Source organism: Hemicordylus capensis, chromosome 1, assembly GCF_027244095.1.
Source record: "Hemicordylus capensis ecotype Gifberg chromosome 1, rHemCap1.1.pri, whole genome shotgun sequence".
In the NCBI taxonomy this organism is placed as follows: domain Eukaryota; kingdom Metazoa; phylum Chordata; class Lepidosauria; order Squamata; family Cordylidae; genus Hemicordylus; species Hemicordylus capensis.
The window spans coordinates 233993097-234008155 of NC_069657.1; the positions used below are offsets into that span (position 1 = coordinate 233993097).

A 15059-nucleotide genomic window follows, 5' to 3' on the forward strand; every position below is an offset into this window, starting at 1 on the left:
TCCCCCCCACTCCTAAAACATCTCATGTCTATGCTAAATAATAACAGAGAGATCCGTCAGCTCTAATCCTCTTAATAGGAAACCATACTGCTGCATAGACCCTTATTTGCTGCTGCTTCTCTGATCTGTTGTTACTTTAAAATGCATAATTAACCCCTTTCATGTAGACTTAACTTCCTTCTCTAATCCATATGTTTGAGGAGCAAGAGCATACTAGAAAGATGAACTGGATAAATTAATTTTATCTTAAAACCTTCCTGCAAAGCACAAGCCTAAAGTTTCAGGTGGTAAATAGGGCATTATAGATAAGTAGGCCATTTTTTTCTAGTCCAAAGTTGAATCAAATGAGTAAGGGGGGAAAGAGGTAATGTTATTTTTATTATCCATGGCAATACTTGCTCTAATGAATGCCCCAGTCATGTGATTCCTCTCTCAGTGTGGGTGGGGAAAAAGAAATTGAGCAAATGAGACCACCACCTGATTGAAAATAGTCACATATAGTATTTGAGGTTTGTGGTGGAGGGGAGCTATGACCATCTACTCTCCACGATGTGCCGGCTGCTAACACCAACATATGACTCTGAACAGAGAGAGAGTGGTGGTAGATGGCATGCATCAGGGATGATTGGAAAGGAGGGATTCTTTTGCTAATCAATGGAGAAGATGTGCATTAAAATTTACCAGCCAAAATGTTGACTGCAGGCCTCTGGTTGTGTAATACTACCTTGCTTAGTAAAATTTGTATTGATGTTATTAAACTCACTAAGACAATTTGTGTTTTTCAGGCATGGAGAACAGAAGTTGTATGTGTCCCAGCTTCTGTGCCATCTGTGATCTTCTATGCCTGTCTGTTGTAGGAAGAATAACAATGGCTGATAGCCTGACAAATGTTGTGCATGTGCGTCCAATAGCTGCATGCACACAATGCTAGCCTTGTTGCTTTCAAAATGGTGCTTTTGCACTTAGCGCAATTTTTGCCATTCCCTCTGTGCTCTGGAAACATTGTTTGACCTGCGGGAACATGTCCCTGAGGACTGTGTGACCCTCTAGGGCATGTTCTGCTGTCAAACAGTGCTTCTGGAGAATGAGGAGGGTGGTGAAAATAATTGCACTCTTGTGTACAAGCACCTGTGCTTCAGAAGCACTGAGGCTGGTGCTGCGTGTGTGCTGTGCTACTGTTAGGAGTCTGCATACAGTGTTAGTCAGGATGTCAGCCATAGGTTTTCAGGGTCACTTACAAATGTAATACTCACTGATGTGACAAACAAAAACCAATGGATTCCCTTTTATTCCCTAGCAGTTTACTTTAACTATACAGTAACTTTCTGATGGTCCGTCGCACATCTTTTACACATTCTTTTTTTTTTGGTGCATATTACTTCCATTCCCCTGCCCCATCCTAGGGTTGTTATGGATGTGGAAAAGGATTCTTCACTAGTTATGAGCCACAATGGACTTCAAACCATTCAGGATATGATTAGCAGTCTGCTATGTTCCTCGAACTGTTCAGAACAAGGTGAAGGTATTTACTTTGGCTAGTTATGTGCTTAGGCTATGTTTTGTAACCAGAAAATCATCATCCAAAATTGGATTATGTTATGCAAGAAGTGTATTCATTTACTTTTTGTACTTCTGCATCCTTTGCAGAGGGGGAAAGGGTTTGTTTTATTTTTCTAGAATCTGGTGGAATTATTTTTACATGCAAATGTTGATTTTGGGAGTGGCAAAATATATTGTTTCACCTGTCTGAAATAGGGCTGTGTACCTTATTTTTTAAAAAATGTATTTTTTAAAAAACCCAAAAGAAATAGGGCTATGTTACATTGTGCTAAAAAACATAAATCAAAATTCTACTCAATCGCAATCCAAATTCTTTACCAAGAGAAGCTGGATTGTGCAACTTGCATAAACTATACAAATGGAGGAGAACTGTAGGACATCCATAGCAGAGTTCTGTAAAAGTAGGGAAATTTGGATTGGAAGGAGTGCAGGGGAAACCTTGTCATATTCTGTAGTTGGAAGTGGATATCCTGCTACTCAGCCCTTGCTGTTTCACTGAAACCCAGAGCCCCCTGCCCTCTTGGAAGGCCTGCACATCGTAGCCCTTTCCAGTGCTTTCCTCTTAGAGCTATTAAGAGAGAGTTCCATCTCTCTTAAAGGGCCCTCCCTGCACTGAGAAAAGCACAGTGGGCCATGGCTCTCACATTGAAGACTCTTTGCCAAAGTGGGCCCCATAAGGAACCATGAGAGGTAAAAACCCGAGGCACCTTTTAAAAGTGGTGATTCTTTTATATTTAGCAGGGGAGAGCAACTGACCCTCTCCATCCCCAGCACAGCATCCTTCCAGTGGCTGTTGCTGGTGTCTTATCTTATGTTTCTTTTTTAGATAGTGAGCCCTTTGGGGACAGGGAGCCATTTTTTAAAATTTATATCTGTGTAAACCGCTTTGGGAACTTTTGTTGAAAAGCAGTATATAAATATTCATCATATACATATTCACTGTAACAGCATACATGTAGTTTAAGTAAATGTTGACAGTTACAAGAGACAATGCTTTTTGTCATTATTGTTAAAGCAGAGGGGAGGAGGTAAGAAATAAAAAATAAGGGCTTATGACTGAGCAGCTTTAACTGTCAAGTGCCTCCAGATTTAAGCTTTTATGCTCATCTTTGCCTGTTATCGTAATTAAAGTTGAAAGATAGCAGTTCATATTTTTTATTTAACTTGTTTACTTCTTTATTGTAGATAAGAACAATTCAGTGATGACTGGCATTAATGAACTCTCCCATTACTGGAAATACAACCAGACTGTATTAGCTCAAATGAAAGATATTTTGAGGTAAGATCTGAATTAGAGTCAAGGTTCTTTATAGAGTAAAATCTACTAATGTGGAATTTTATTCTGAAATAAATAATGAGAGAAAATTGCTTTCTCCAGCTCCTCTGAATGTTTGTCCAGGACTTAATGTGTTCCTTGGGGAAACATAAGCCTACAAAATCTGTGACACAATGAGACTCAGTTTAAAAAAACACATATGTGAGAGCTAGTTTGTTTGTTTGTTGTTTTATTTATTTGATTGATTTATATTAAGACTACAAAATCCATGATAAAATGTGACTGTGACCATGCAGAGAATGTGCACGGCCATAGCCTTGTGTTGGGGACGGGCTCTTTGTCCCGTCCCCCCCCCCCCCAGGACAGGCTCAAGGAGAGCCCCGACTGGTCGGGGCTAGGAGCGGGGCAGTGATCATGTGCTGTTCGTGCAGCTCCGCAGGGCCTCCTTCCTCTTTCAGGCTCTGGCCCGCGTCCCTCCCTCCCTCCCTAGGTGCAGAGGGGGCCTCGGCTTGGGGGCCGAGTAGGAATTTTTTGGCCCCATCGGCAGATTGGCTCAGGCTGAGGGGCCTTTTTTGCCTACTACGTTATGCGCCTTCCTCAGCAGGGTGCGGCAGGAACAGTGCAGACTGGGTGGAGATACACATGAGATGAGATCGCTGAGCACCCTTGGGCAGTTTGAGGAAAGCTGAAGTTGGCAATCAATCCAATGGGGTTTGGCAGCTCAGGGAACTGGATTTGCCAGAGAAAATGCTTCAGGGGTTCCTACGCCTGAAAGGCTGCGCGGCATGGGGTGTTGGAAACCCTGGGAGTTGCCCTGACCTGGATGGGTTGGCAAGGATGGGGATGAACTGGGCTCAGTCCCGCTTATATATATCCTGAGCCAGGGTGTGTCGCCATGTAGTAGGCCTTGGTGTCCAAATCTGGCCTGGTTAGGCCTGCACTGTTTAAGCGGTGGAGTTGCTGCTCACAGTTCACTAATTGTACTATATCAATAAAATCTGGTCCCATTACCCAAGCTTATTGTGTCTGAGTGCTCCTTGGGACTGAGGTGTGGGGACAATGAACTGGATCTGTAAGAAAAGTGAGCCATTGGTAGTGCTAGAGTCTGAAAGATAGGTGGATATTCCTTCTACCATGGATGGGTTGTTTTTGCATTTCTAGTCCTTAAGACAAATGATCACTAATAAATGCTGTGGTTATGAGAAAATATACATGCATATAGATTTAAGTGAACCCAGCATACAATGCACAGTTCACTCTAAATAGGCTTTCTATTGTTCTTTCCACTGAACTTTTTATTTCTGCATTTCTCTCCCTTTAGAAAATTGTCTCCAGATTTTGCTGGTGAAGAGTTCAAAATGGGCCATCTCTCAAAGGATTTAGAAACTATTAAGAAGACTCTACAGCTTTTCAATGATTTACAAGAGAAATTTACTACTACCGCACTGAAAAACCTAGAGCTATTCAAACAATCTGAGAACAACACTATACAGAGATGGGCTGAAATCCTGCAGTGGCAAATGGGGGATGACAGAGACAATAAATTAAGAGATCTATTAAATAGAGAAGAAATCTATGAAGTCCACAACTTCACATCTCTCCTGTTTCAGAATGGCTTTGATGGGTTGTCCTTGTTAAATATAATGGCCCACTTGAAAGGATCTCAAAATGTCTACAACTTAACTAGAAACATTTGGTATCCAGCATTTTTAAACAAGACTAATTTTAGGTCCACAAATATGTGGCAAGCCATTAAAATGATATCCTCTCACAAAGTTCTTTACAAACCTGAAAAGGTTAGAAGGTACTTAACTTCAGTGGCAGAGGTACCATCATTGTTTGCAAATTCTCTGCTTAAACCTGTAACTATTGAAATTTTTCCCGATAAGCTCCTGACAGTTCAGAAAATTTTTGATATCATTGCAAATGTTAATGGAAGTCGCAATTACCTACTGATCTCATACGTAATTGACATGATGCAGAAAATCCAAAATTCTGTAAATGAATATCAGTGGAATGAATTCAATACCTATTGGTACATTGGGGAAAAACTAAGGTCTGCAAAATGGAATGATACAGACCTCATTGCATATGGGAAAGTTTTAGATATACTACACAACAGTTTATACATTCACCACAAAGGCTTAGGCCTTCCTTTGAAAAAGGAACTTGAGCAACTGACCAAATTTGCGAACCATTTACTGGAAGAGCATGGTGAAGAAAGCATAAATGGGGCAAATGTCTCAATGGTTTTAGATGCCATCCTAAAAACTCTCTATGTATTAGAAGACTTGGAAGAAAAATATGTCAGTGAATTCATCACTGTTAAACCTCTGATGAATGCCAATAATGAGACTGTCCAAAGGTTGTTACAAATATTCAAGGAAGGGATAGGTATACTTTCTGATCCCAGATTGACAGAAGCATCTAGTATAAATAAAACTGATACCCTCTTCAATTTTCCGCATTTGTTACTTTTGAGGGAGTTGTATAGAACTTCTGTGTGGCATAGCAGCTCAGTGGAAGCAAAAATGTTGGAAATCTTGTATTTAAGCTTGAGCCCTTTTCTAAAGGAAGATGTTCAGAATTCCAAAAGAATGCTGAACTGCACTGTCAAAGACCTTCATCTCATTACTGTTGAAGTGTTGTTGAATAATGTCACACTAAAGGAAGCCTTAACAGGAAGCAACTGCAGTTTCCTTTTTACTTCCATGAATCTGGAAAACCGAACAACCCATAATCAAACATTTACAGAATTGTTTCAGCTTGTGATAAGAAACTTAAAACTGATGTCAACATTTGACACACTCCACAAAAACAAAAATTTATCAGATGAATTTCAGTGCCTCATAAGATCACTGCAACTTTCATCAAGGTTTATTTCCATCTTGAACAGTAACTATAAGAATCCCTGGTTACAAAAGATGCATAAAAGTCTAACAGCCATCTTTAACAAATTCCCCCAGAATAATTTGACTTGCCAAGCACCGTTGTTTGGCAATATGGATGTTATAAATGCTCTACCTATTTTGATTCCTTTTATGTTGAATGGAACAGACACTTATTCACTAAACATGTCTGGCAGTCCATCTGTCTGGAATCAGGCACTTGCATCTTTTATGTTGCTGCACACAGAACTCAGTGAAAATGCCATTGTATCAAAGATATTAGAAGTGAGTAAAAGTGCTGTCAACCAATCAAAATGGAATATTTTCTCAAAGGTCTTGAGCGAGGTTACAAATATGTTGGACATCCATCAGAATGTGACAAGTGCAAAGCAGTATGTGCAACTACTAGAAATGACTAGAAAAGCTCTAATTCTTGTTGGTACTGGACTCGCTCCCAATAAAACAGAAACACATCAGTTCCTTGAAATCTTACGTTGGGGAATGAAAGCTTCCCAATTAGAAGACATACTTGGCTCATTAAAGCTATTCTTCAATGCTACCTCTGACTCAGATTACAAAACATACTTGGAAAGTCTATTTAATGTGACTCATCCAGCTGTTGATGTTCTTAGTCAAAGGCTTTTCTACATCAGTCCTCTGTGGGAGGAAACAAATAAGGTGCTAAACTTAACCAAGATGATTTGGAAAATTTTGTTCTTAAATAAAACTGATTTTAATTTAGCAGCAGTGTGGGAAACAGTAAAAAGAGTGATACCTGTTTTTGTTCCATTGCTTCCTGAGGATGTGCCTCATGATCTCAGTGCGACACATAAAGTCCCACTGCAGTTTTCAAATTTTCTGCTTAAAAAAAGCAGAAAACAACCACGATCTACAACCACCAAAAACTTTCTGGAGCAGCTTGTAGCACTCCAGAATCTCTACAACATTACAGGAAATGTGAAAAGGAGTCAAAGCTATCCTTTTTTTGCTCATCTTTCAGGAATAATTCACAATGCCCAGAATATCACAAACAAACCATGGTGGGATGAGTTGAAAGTCTTTGAACATATTGCTAAACAGCTAACGTCCATGAAATTGAATAGCACAAATGTAGATGCATACATCCATTTTCTAAATATATTGTACAGTCATTTGTCTGCACAGGATAATCGTTCTGGTCTTCATTTCAGTCTAGAACTGGAGAAGTTGTACAGACTTTTATTCCATGTACTACAAAAGTATAGTAGAGAGGGCTCTCAAAACAACATCTCAGAAGATATCAACACTGTCCTCAGAAATCTATTATTCCAGGAAGACTTTGGTCGTCAGTTTAACATCACCCACTTAGAAACTTTGACCAATGATAGCAATAAGATCATGCGGAGGATATATGATATATTGAGGAGAGGGGCAATAATACTTTCCAACAGCAGATTGAGAGAAGCAACAGATAAAGAAAGAATTGCCACCTTGTATGGATTTTCACACTTTCTGTTTCAGGAGGAGTTTAATCAGGCTTTGTTAGGGCATAGTATTTCAGAAGAAAACAAGATAGTGGATATTTTGTATTTATCTCTGAGCCCCTTCTTAGATAATAGGAACCACAGAGCTGGACAACCACAAAATTGCAATGCCCAAGATACAATTCATATAATACTTCAGATGCTGTTTCAAAATGCCACCCTCCAAGAGTCTTTGAAACAAAGCACTTGTGAACTGCTTTTTAGTTCTTGGGACTCTGAAAACAGAACAATGCCCAATCAAACATTTACTGAATTGTTCCAGTTCTCAATAAGAAGCTTAGAGCTGACTCCAGAATTAGCAAGTCTTTACAGAAACAGTGATGAATACTTTTTGAATACATTGTCTTGCATCATCAAATCACTACAGCTTTCTTCAGGCATGCTTTCAAAAATGGACACCCTCTTTAATTTTAAGAATCCTTGGATACAGGAGAATTATAAAACTCTAGAAAAAATCTCGAAAGAGCTACCATCAAATAATACAGTTTGCCTAATTCCAGTGCTTGCTGGAATAAATAATATGGTGAACTATTATCCTTTAAACATTGTCCCTCCTTTTGTTGCTAATGAAACAGATTTTCATTTACAAAATTTCACAGACACCTTAGTGGATTGGAATAATTTCTCGGTGTTCTTCAGGCAACTGCAAGATTATATCCATCAGAATTCTTCCATGAATGAAGTTCTACAGAAGGTTGAGGAAGACTCCAGGCAATCTGTGTGGAGTAATTTTTCACAGCTCTGGAAAATGGTCTCTGCATGGAACCAGACAGAACCTGAGTATGCAAAACTTGGTCTGAAACTAGTGGACAGAGTACTTGCTCACAGTGAGTCAATTCCAGAAATACATAAGGCTGGTGTTTATATTTTCAAGAAACTAATGTTTTTGGATTTGCTAAAGGAACTAAAAGAAGATCCGGATCAATTCCCCCTGCTAAATGTAACCAATCTGGAATACAGATTTGACCATATTATGTCAAATTTCACCACCACTGCCAAAACACTCTTCAATAACATCTTGCTTTGGAGTGAATGGGAACAAACACCATCTCCAAATGATTTGATTGCACAGTAAGTTGATAATTTTATATTTGTCATTATATAGAACTCTGTAAATGTAATCTATTTAGTGATTCTCAAACCATGCCTCCTTAAGTGAAGGAAAACAAATGCTTGAGCCTTCCAACGGGTTTCCCTATCTAGAACACCCCCTTCTAGTGCATTTATTGAGTGAGGCAAGTCTCACGATCAGTGAGACCTGCTGGAGGGGGTTCTGTGAGGCGAGCTGACTTAGCCCGCTCTCCCTGCATACGATCAAGGCAGCAGCCCGGGCGGCCAAATCGGCCGCCCACACAACTGCCAGCTCCATCACGGAGCCGGTGGGAGCTGTGGGGATCGGGGACTGCGTGGCCACCAGAAGTTCCAGGATGTCCTGCACGAGTGCGTGCGGCATGCTGGAGAGACCCCTGAGCCCAGGAGGCTGGCTGCAGCCTACCGGCCAGGGATCTCCTTATGTGTTGCCACGGCGCAGAGTCGCGCCATGGCAATACATGATCAGGAAGCCTGAGTTAGCAGAGCACTCGTTCCACTAACCTGGGCTAAGGGGAGGGCTACTTTGGTGGGCTAGCTGCCAGGGAACCTTTGGGCTCACCTGTGAGCCCGCTGGTTCTCATGATGAATGGAAAGTGGGCTAAGCTCCCTTAGCCTGCTTTCCAGTGATCGTGAGAATGCCCTCAGTGTGTGCATGGGAGTGAGGTCACATCTGTTAGCAATGCTCCTGATGCTGATGTGCCCCTAAGTGGCCCCATATTCAGCAGTTGATTGCCAAGGGCCCTCCGTGCACACAGCTTAGATCCAAGCCATTGTACTTGTCTGAAAGTGCTTGTTCACATTTTCAACCTTTCAGTGGATTTTTAGTCCAGTTAACTTATCTGGGTTACATAGCCAGAGTTTATCTGTGGCTCTAAAGAGGTTCTGGCCAATGAGTTGGTACTCAGCTTCATCATTCAAAGCATACACTTGGAAGGACTAGGGAGGGTCTTCTGGAAGTTGATGGCTCTCAGATTTGTGAACTCTAGAAAGATATTTCATAAGGATATATATGCAGTAAAGGTATAAATAGAATATCCTTGTTTAATAATGCTAGAATATCCTTGTTTAATAATGACTTCAGATGGTGTAAATTAATATTGGCAGTGGAGCTCAGTTTGTTTACACTAGGAGAGCTACTGTCTGCAAGTCTGCTAAAAAAGCTACTACCCTGATGCACAGTCAGAAAATAATCAAATTTAAGCTCCTGTTGATCAAATCCAGTGGCTGACATCCTGATGACATTTTCTAGAGGACGAAAGGCCTAATGAAATATAGTAGTCCTTTGGTCAGCAACTTGAGTAGTGTTATTGAGAAATTTAGTAAGGATGCCAGCCAATGAGATTGTTCTCACAACTGGGAAGGCGGGGTGGCGGGAACAGAAGCCTGCTTTCCTTGCAGACAATTTCTGATGACCATCTGGGCATGTGGATAATGGATGGTCCGCAGGTGCCCCAGGAAGTACAGAGCTGCGAGGGTTGGAAAGCATGGCCCTGGCCCCCAGAAATCCCACAATGCACTGCACAAGTGCCCAGTGTATTGTGGGGATCTGCTCCCATGTCTGAGCCGGCTGGGAGCAGCAGCACTCACACAGAAGCACTTAACTTCTGTGCACTTGCACCCTTAACCTTGGCTAACTGGCGGGCTTCATGGGTAGGTTTGTTGCTGCAGTGTCAGCAGGAACTGCTCAGCTCCTGCCAGTTCTCACGAACAAGAGGGATGTGCACTGAACCAGTTCAGCGCTCCTTTTCTGGAGTGCTGAACCAGATCCACCGACTGGCATTCTAACCAGTTCAGAGGGCAAGGGGCTTGCTTTAAATGACAGGGAAGGTGTTGCCTACTTGTCAGCCCCTGCCCTGCTGCTTTCCCCCTGCTAACGCTTTCCCAAAAAGCGTGGGTGTGGGGCTGCAGTGTTCCTCCTTGCAGCCCCATTCAATGCTGCCACGCAAATGTCCGACATGCGTGCACCGAACAGGAGTGCAAGGAGGAACACTGCAGTCCCACACCCATGCTTTTTGAGTGGGGTTAAGTGGCGGGGCAGGGATGGGCAAGTAGGAGGCACCTTCCTTGCCCCTTAAGGTATTCCCTGCCCTCCCATGAGCACTGTTCCCTCTAAGGCGCATGCACCAAATCCCAGCCCCCCACACAGAAGATTTTGGCGGGCGCACAGTCTCTGCCTCGCCAGCTACCCCGTTCCCCTCTCCCCGGCCAGGAAGATTGCCAAGCTTTCCCCAGCCTGGTTGCCGCTGCCTCCTCCTCCCCCGTTCCTTCACTGAGCCTCTTCCACCTTCAGTTCCAGCTGCATATCTCACGAGATAGAGGAAGACGGAAAGGAGGATGGGAGGGAGGAAGATACAGGGGGCGGCAGTGGTGGTGGCTACTCCCCCCAAGTGCCCCCACCAGTGGCTCACCACCCCGGCTGCCCAGATGGAAAATGGAGCTGGGGGCCTGAGGGAGGAGGACGGGAGGCAGTGGCGGCTCCACCCCAAGTCTCCATCCAGAGCTGGGGGAGGGAAGGTTAAAAAGGTTTTTGTTTTTTTTTAAATGTGCCGCTTTGCAAGCATGAACAATAAAAATCATTGTGTGTAGTGTGTGTGTGTTTGTGTTGTGTGCACACACTGCCTCAATGCTGCCGCCCAGGACAAACATCTCCCCACACGCTATTTACAAAAATTAGAGGGCACACTGCCCGGGAGTGCCTGGAGCCGGTTCTGTACACGACCTCCCTAACAGGCAGCAGCCAAGCCTGGGCTTAGCTGCTCTAGCCCGGTTGGCTGCTCGTGAGAACGGCCTCAGTGACTTCAACAGAAGTGGGAACAGATTTTTCTTTTAGGCCTTCCATTTAAAGGAATTATATGATGTCTATTCCTTTATCCTTCAGAAGCTGATCCATTCCTTTTTTATGTTCCAGGTTTCTGTTTTCAGAATTTGAAAATATCTTCTTACGGATGTCGCCTAATCATGGCTTCAGATCATACTTAATTTGTGTAATGAATATGACTGAAAGGCTAGATAGTGAACGGTCAGGTAATGTGTATTTTGACAATGGCATACCTTTGACTTGTTTCTGAAACATCCCTCTCTGGACAGCAGAACATTTCTTGTGGCAGTTGTGTGTGTCATTACTAGTACACAGGCTTTTAAGTGTGCTCTTAACCATGGAGCAGACCAGAACCAGGGCCAGTAAAAAGTCCCTGTGTGTTTAAGAGATGTATGCCTGCAGTGTATACTTCTCATGCTTACCTCAGCAAACACTGGTACAATTGTGGCAAACATGATTTCTGCATGAAGCATAATCCAGCTTGGTTTTTCTTTTTTCTTTTTGGTACAATTATCTGCAGAAAAGATACTGAAGGGTCAAATTCCGCTAGTGGAAAATTTAAAGATGAATGAGCCATCAAAATGTGTGATTTCTGAGAAAGTGTACCATCTAAATCTTAACGCCCTTATTTTCCTTTGTGTAATCTACCAGCACCCTCAGGTTTCTCTTCCAGGTCCCCCTAGTGTCTTGGGGTGTAGGGTGGACATTGGATCAGCACATGGGATAGGGCCTTTTTTGTCATGGCACCATAGCTGTGGAATACCCTCATGGGGATGCAGATCTACCTGGCTTCATCAGTTTATGGTCAGCAACGAAAAACTTGCTTATTTTAGAAGGATTTGGGGTTGCCTATGCTGCTGTGTTCTGCTGTTTGGGGTTTTAAATATCTATTTGCTTTTGTCATATGATTTAGGATAGTTTTAATGGTATCTTATAAGTTATACTGTTTTTATCACAACTGTTAGCTGCCATGGCAGTCTTTCTGAGGGAAAAGTGGTGGGAAAAAGAGAAATTAATTATTAATAAATTACTGTTATTATTTGCAGAAAATGATACTCTACCTCCAAACTTGGCACAGTTGAAAAAGGTTATTCTCACCCCTCGTGATGCCTACAGGAAATATTTATCTGTTCCAGAGATCCTGATGTTAAGAGTAAGTTTGTGTATAATGTTGGCCGGTGCAATATGAGTGTCGGCACTCAGAACAGGTATTCTTAAGGCCTAACTTTACACATTGCATGAAAATGTGTGTAACAGGAGCTAGATGGCTGCTTTTTCTAGGGAAAAGCAGCTTTGGGAAGGGAGCTGGAACAACTGGAGAAAAGTGGCAGAGGAGGAGTATTTAATTCTATACCCACCCACCATTTCTCTGTCTATCATTTCGGATTTCAGTTCTTCATTTCCTCTTCATACACATTTTGGAATGTGATCAGGGGAAACATGGTTTGAGAGGGGCAATCTGAAGCAGAGAAGCAACAGGTGGAGGAAGGATTCAGCACTTCACTGCTCCAAGTTCCCCTTCCAAAGCTGGCTTTCCATTGGGAAAAGCAGCTGTCAGGGGTGCATGTTAACTAGTATAGCTTTCCCTTTAATAAGTAGGCAGTATTCCCCCCAGGGTTTGCTAGTAGTCAGTTTGTCAGTTGAGTTGAAATAGCAATAGCAATAGCAATAGCACTTACATTTATATACCGCTCTATAGCTGGAGCTCTCTAAGCGGTTTACAATGATTTAGCATATTGCCCCCAATATTCTGGGTACTCATTTTACCAACCTCGGAAGGATGGAAGGCTGAGTCAACCTTGAGCCCCTGGTCAGGATCGAACTTGTAGCCTTCTGGTTACAGGGCGGCAGTTTTACCACTGCACCACCAGGGGCTCTTCTGTAAAGAATAAATAAAAGATACTAGCTTATCCCACGCAGAGCATCTGTTCTCCAGGACTTTATTGCTCACTCACCCACTCAGCCAGTCTCCCCTCAGCCAGTCATCTCTCCTCACCCAGTCTCCCCTCACCCAGGGGCGGATTAACCTCTTTGCCACCCATAGGCAAAGAGGATTTTTGCCACCGCAGGGAGTGGGGGATGCAGGGAGTGGGGGATGCGAGGGGAAATCCCCCCTTTTGTCTATAAAAACTGCCGCTACCGCATCAGGATGGGGCACAGTGTTGGGCTGACTGCAGGGAGGGAGGGAGGGGGGAGGGGGAGAGGAGGGAAGAGTACACCCCTTTTTTTATGCCTTAACTGCTGCCCATCCATGATTTCTCCTGGCGGTGGCGGCCCCTCCCCTCCAGTAACATCTGATCCATCCCTTCCTTACAAAGGAATAAACAGCATTCAGTCAGCAAAGACAGCCTGAAAGGAGGGGGAAGAGCTCACTCCAGCTCTCTGGAGTCCAGGCCATGCCCCCCTTTTGCTTGTGATGTCTCCCCCCAGCTGCCGCCGCTTTCTCTCCCCCACTGCCACTGCTGCTGCTTTATCTCTCCCCGCAACCACTGCTGCTGCCGCTTTCTCTCCCCCTTCCAGCAGCTCACAAGAGCTGCCACGCATGGGATTAGTCACGGGTACGTCTTAGCGAATTAGATAGATAGATAGATAGATAGATAGATAGATAGATAGATAGATAGGTCAGAAACCCTGCGTTAGACTTGCCTCCCTTTGGTTTATTCCACTTTAAAAAATAACTTGTCCCTCTCTTCTTTGTGTTGAAAGCTATCTCGCCTCCAAGACATGACATCACTCCTTTGTGATGATGAGAGCATCAGATCTTTGCAGCAAACCTGCCAGCTCCCTGACGTTAGTTTTGCGGAGTTGTGTGAACAGAGCAGGTTTCACAAGAAGCTTCTTCGTGATGTAGAGCTAAGTGATCATGTTGCAAACAATCTAATTAATCATAGAGGAGTATCTGGAGAACTTCGAGAAATAGTCATTGGGGATCCCACAAAACTCCAGGAGCACATAACCTGGTAAGACCTTCTTCAAAGTCATCCATATCAGGATATATTCATTTTGAAAGGTTATTTCATTCATTCATTCATTTTCTTCCCCCCCCAAAAAAAAGGTTTCAAGAAAATGTACCACAGCTAAGTTATTTCCATGCTGTCCCTCAATATTTGGCTGCTATGAATTCTATGGTGAATTTAACAAAGAATACAGGACATTCCAAAAAGCAAGGTATACACCTTTTGAAAGCTGATTTGCCTATTAAACTTAATCAGTAATGTGGGCCCAACTATTTCTGGTATTTTCCAAAGCTTGTTTGGATATATAGTGCAGAGATTGCTTGTTTTCATTTGTCTGTAGCTGGGCTACAGTCCAAAGACAAGCACACGAGAGGGTTGCCCATGGTCTTCAGTGGAGGCTCTGGAGGTATGTGAGAACTCCCCCTTGCATTTGAGAACTGCGAAGACTCTGCGTGTGTGAGGCTCCGTGTATGCATTGCAGGTGCTGGAGCATGGCAGTTTCTTATACATCTGCTGCTTTAAAAAAATTAAATGTAAATATGCTTATTTACTCAGAAGTAAATATGACTGGCAGCACTCTGTCGACAGTATTATTATTATTATTATTATTATTATTATTATTATTATTATTAATAATAATATATTTTTATATGCCGCTCTTCCTCCAAGGAGCCCAGAGCGGTGTGCTCCATACTTAAGTTTCTCCTCACAACAACCCTGTGATGTAGGTTAGGCTGAGAGAGAAGTGACTGGCCCAGAGACTGGCCCAAGTGACTGGCCCAAGTGACTGGCCCAATGAGACTTCATTGGCTGAATGGGGATTTGAACTCGGGTCTCCTCGGTCCTAGTCCAGCACTCTAACCACTACACCACGCTGGCTCCACAGTACCCACTGGGACCCACTGGGCCTTCTGAGCAACTTCAGAGGCAGCCCCAACCGTGTAC

General features: G+C 43.0%; 1 protein-coding gene across 1 annotated transcript in view; it reads left to right on the plus strand.

Moving 5' to 3' along the window:
- ABCA12 (ATP binding cassette subfamily A member 12) overlaps positions 1–15059 on the plus strand; it is a 244358-nt gene that overhangs the window by 107117 nt on the left and 122182 nt on the right. The window contains exons 10-16 of the mRNA XM_053268830.1: positions 1404–1516; positions 2746–2839; positions 4158–8318; positions 11248–11363; positions 12204–12310; positions 13864–14117; positions 14213–14325. Coding sequence (XP_053124805.1) covers positions 1404–1516; positions 2746–2839; positions 4158–8318; positions 11248–11363; positions 12204–12310; positions 13864–14117; positions 14213–14325 — 4958 coding nt within the window. The remainder of the gene's footprint in view (positions 1–1403; positions 1517–2745; positions 2840–4157; positions 8319–11247; positions 11364–12203; positions 12311–13863; positions 14118–14212; positions 14326–15059) is intronic.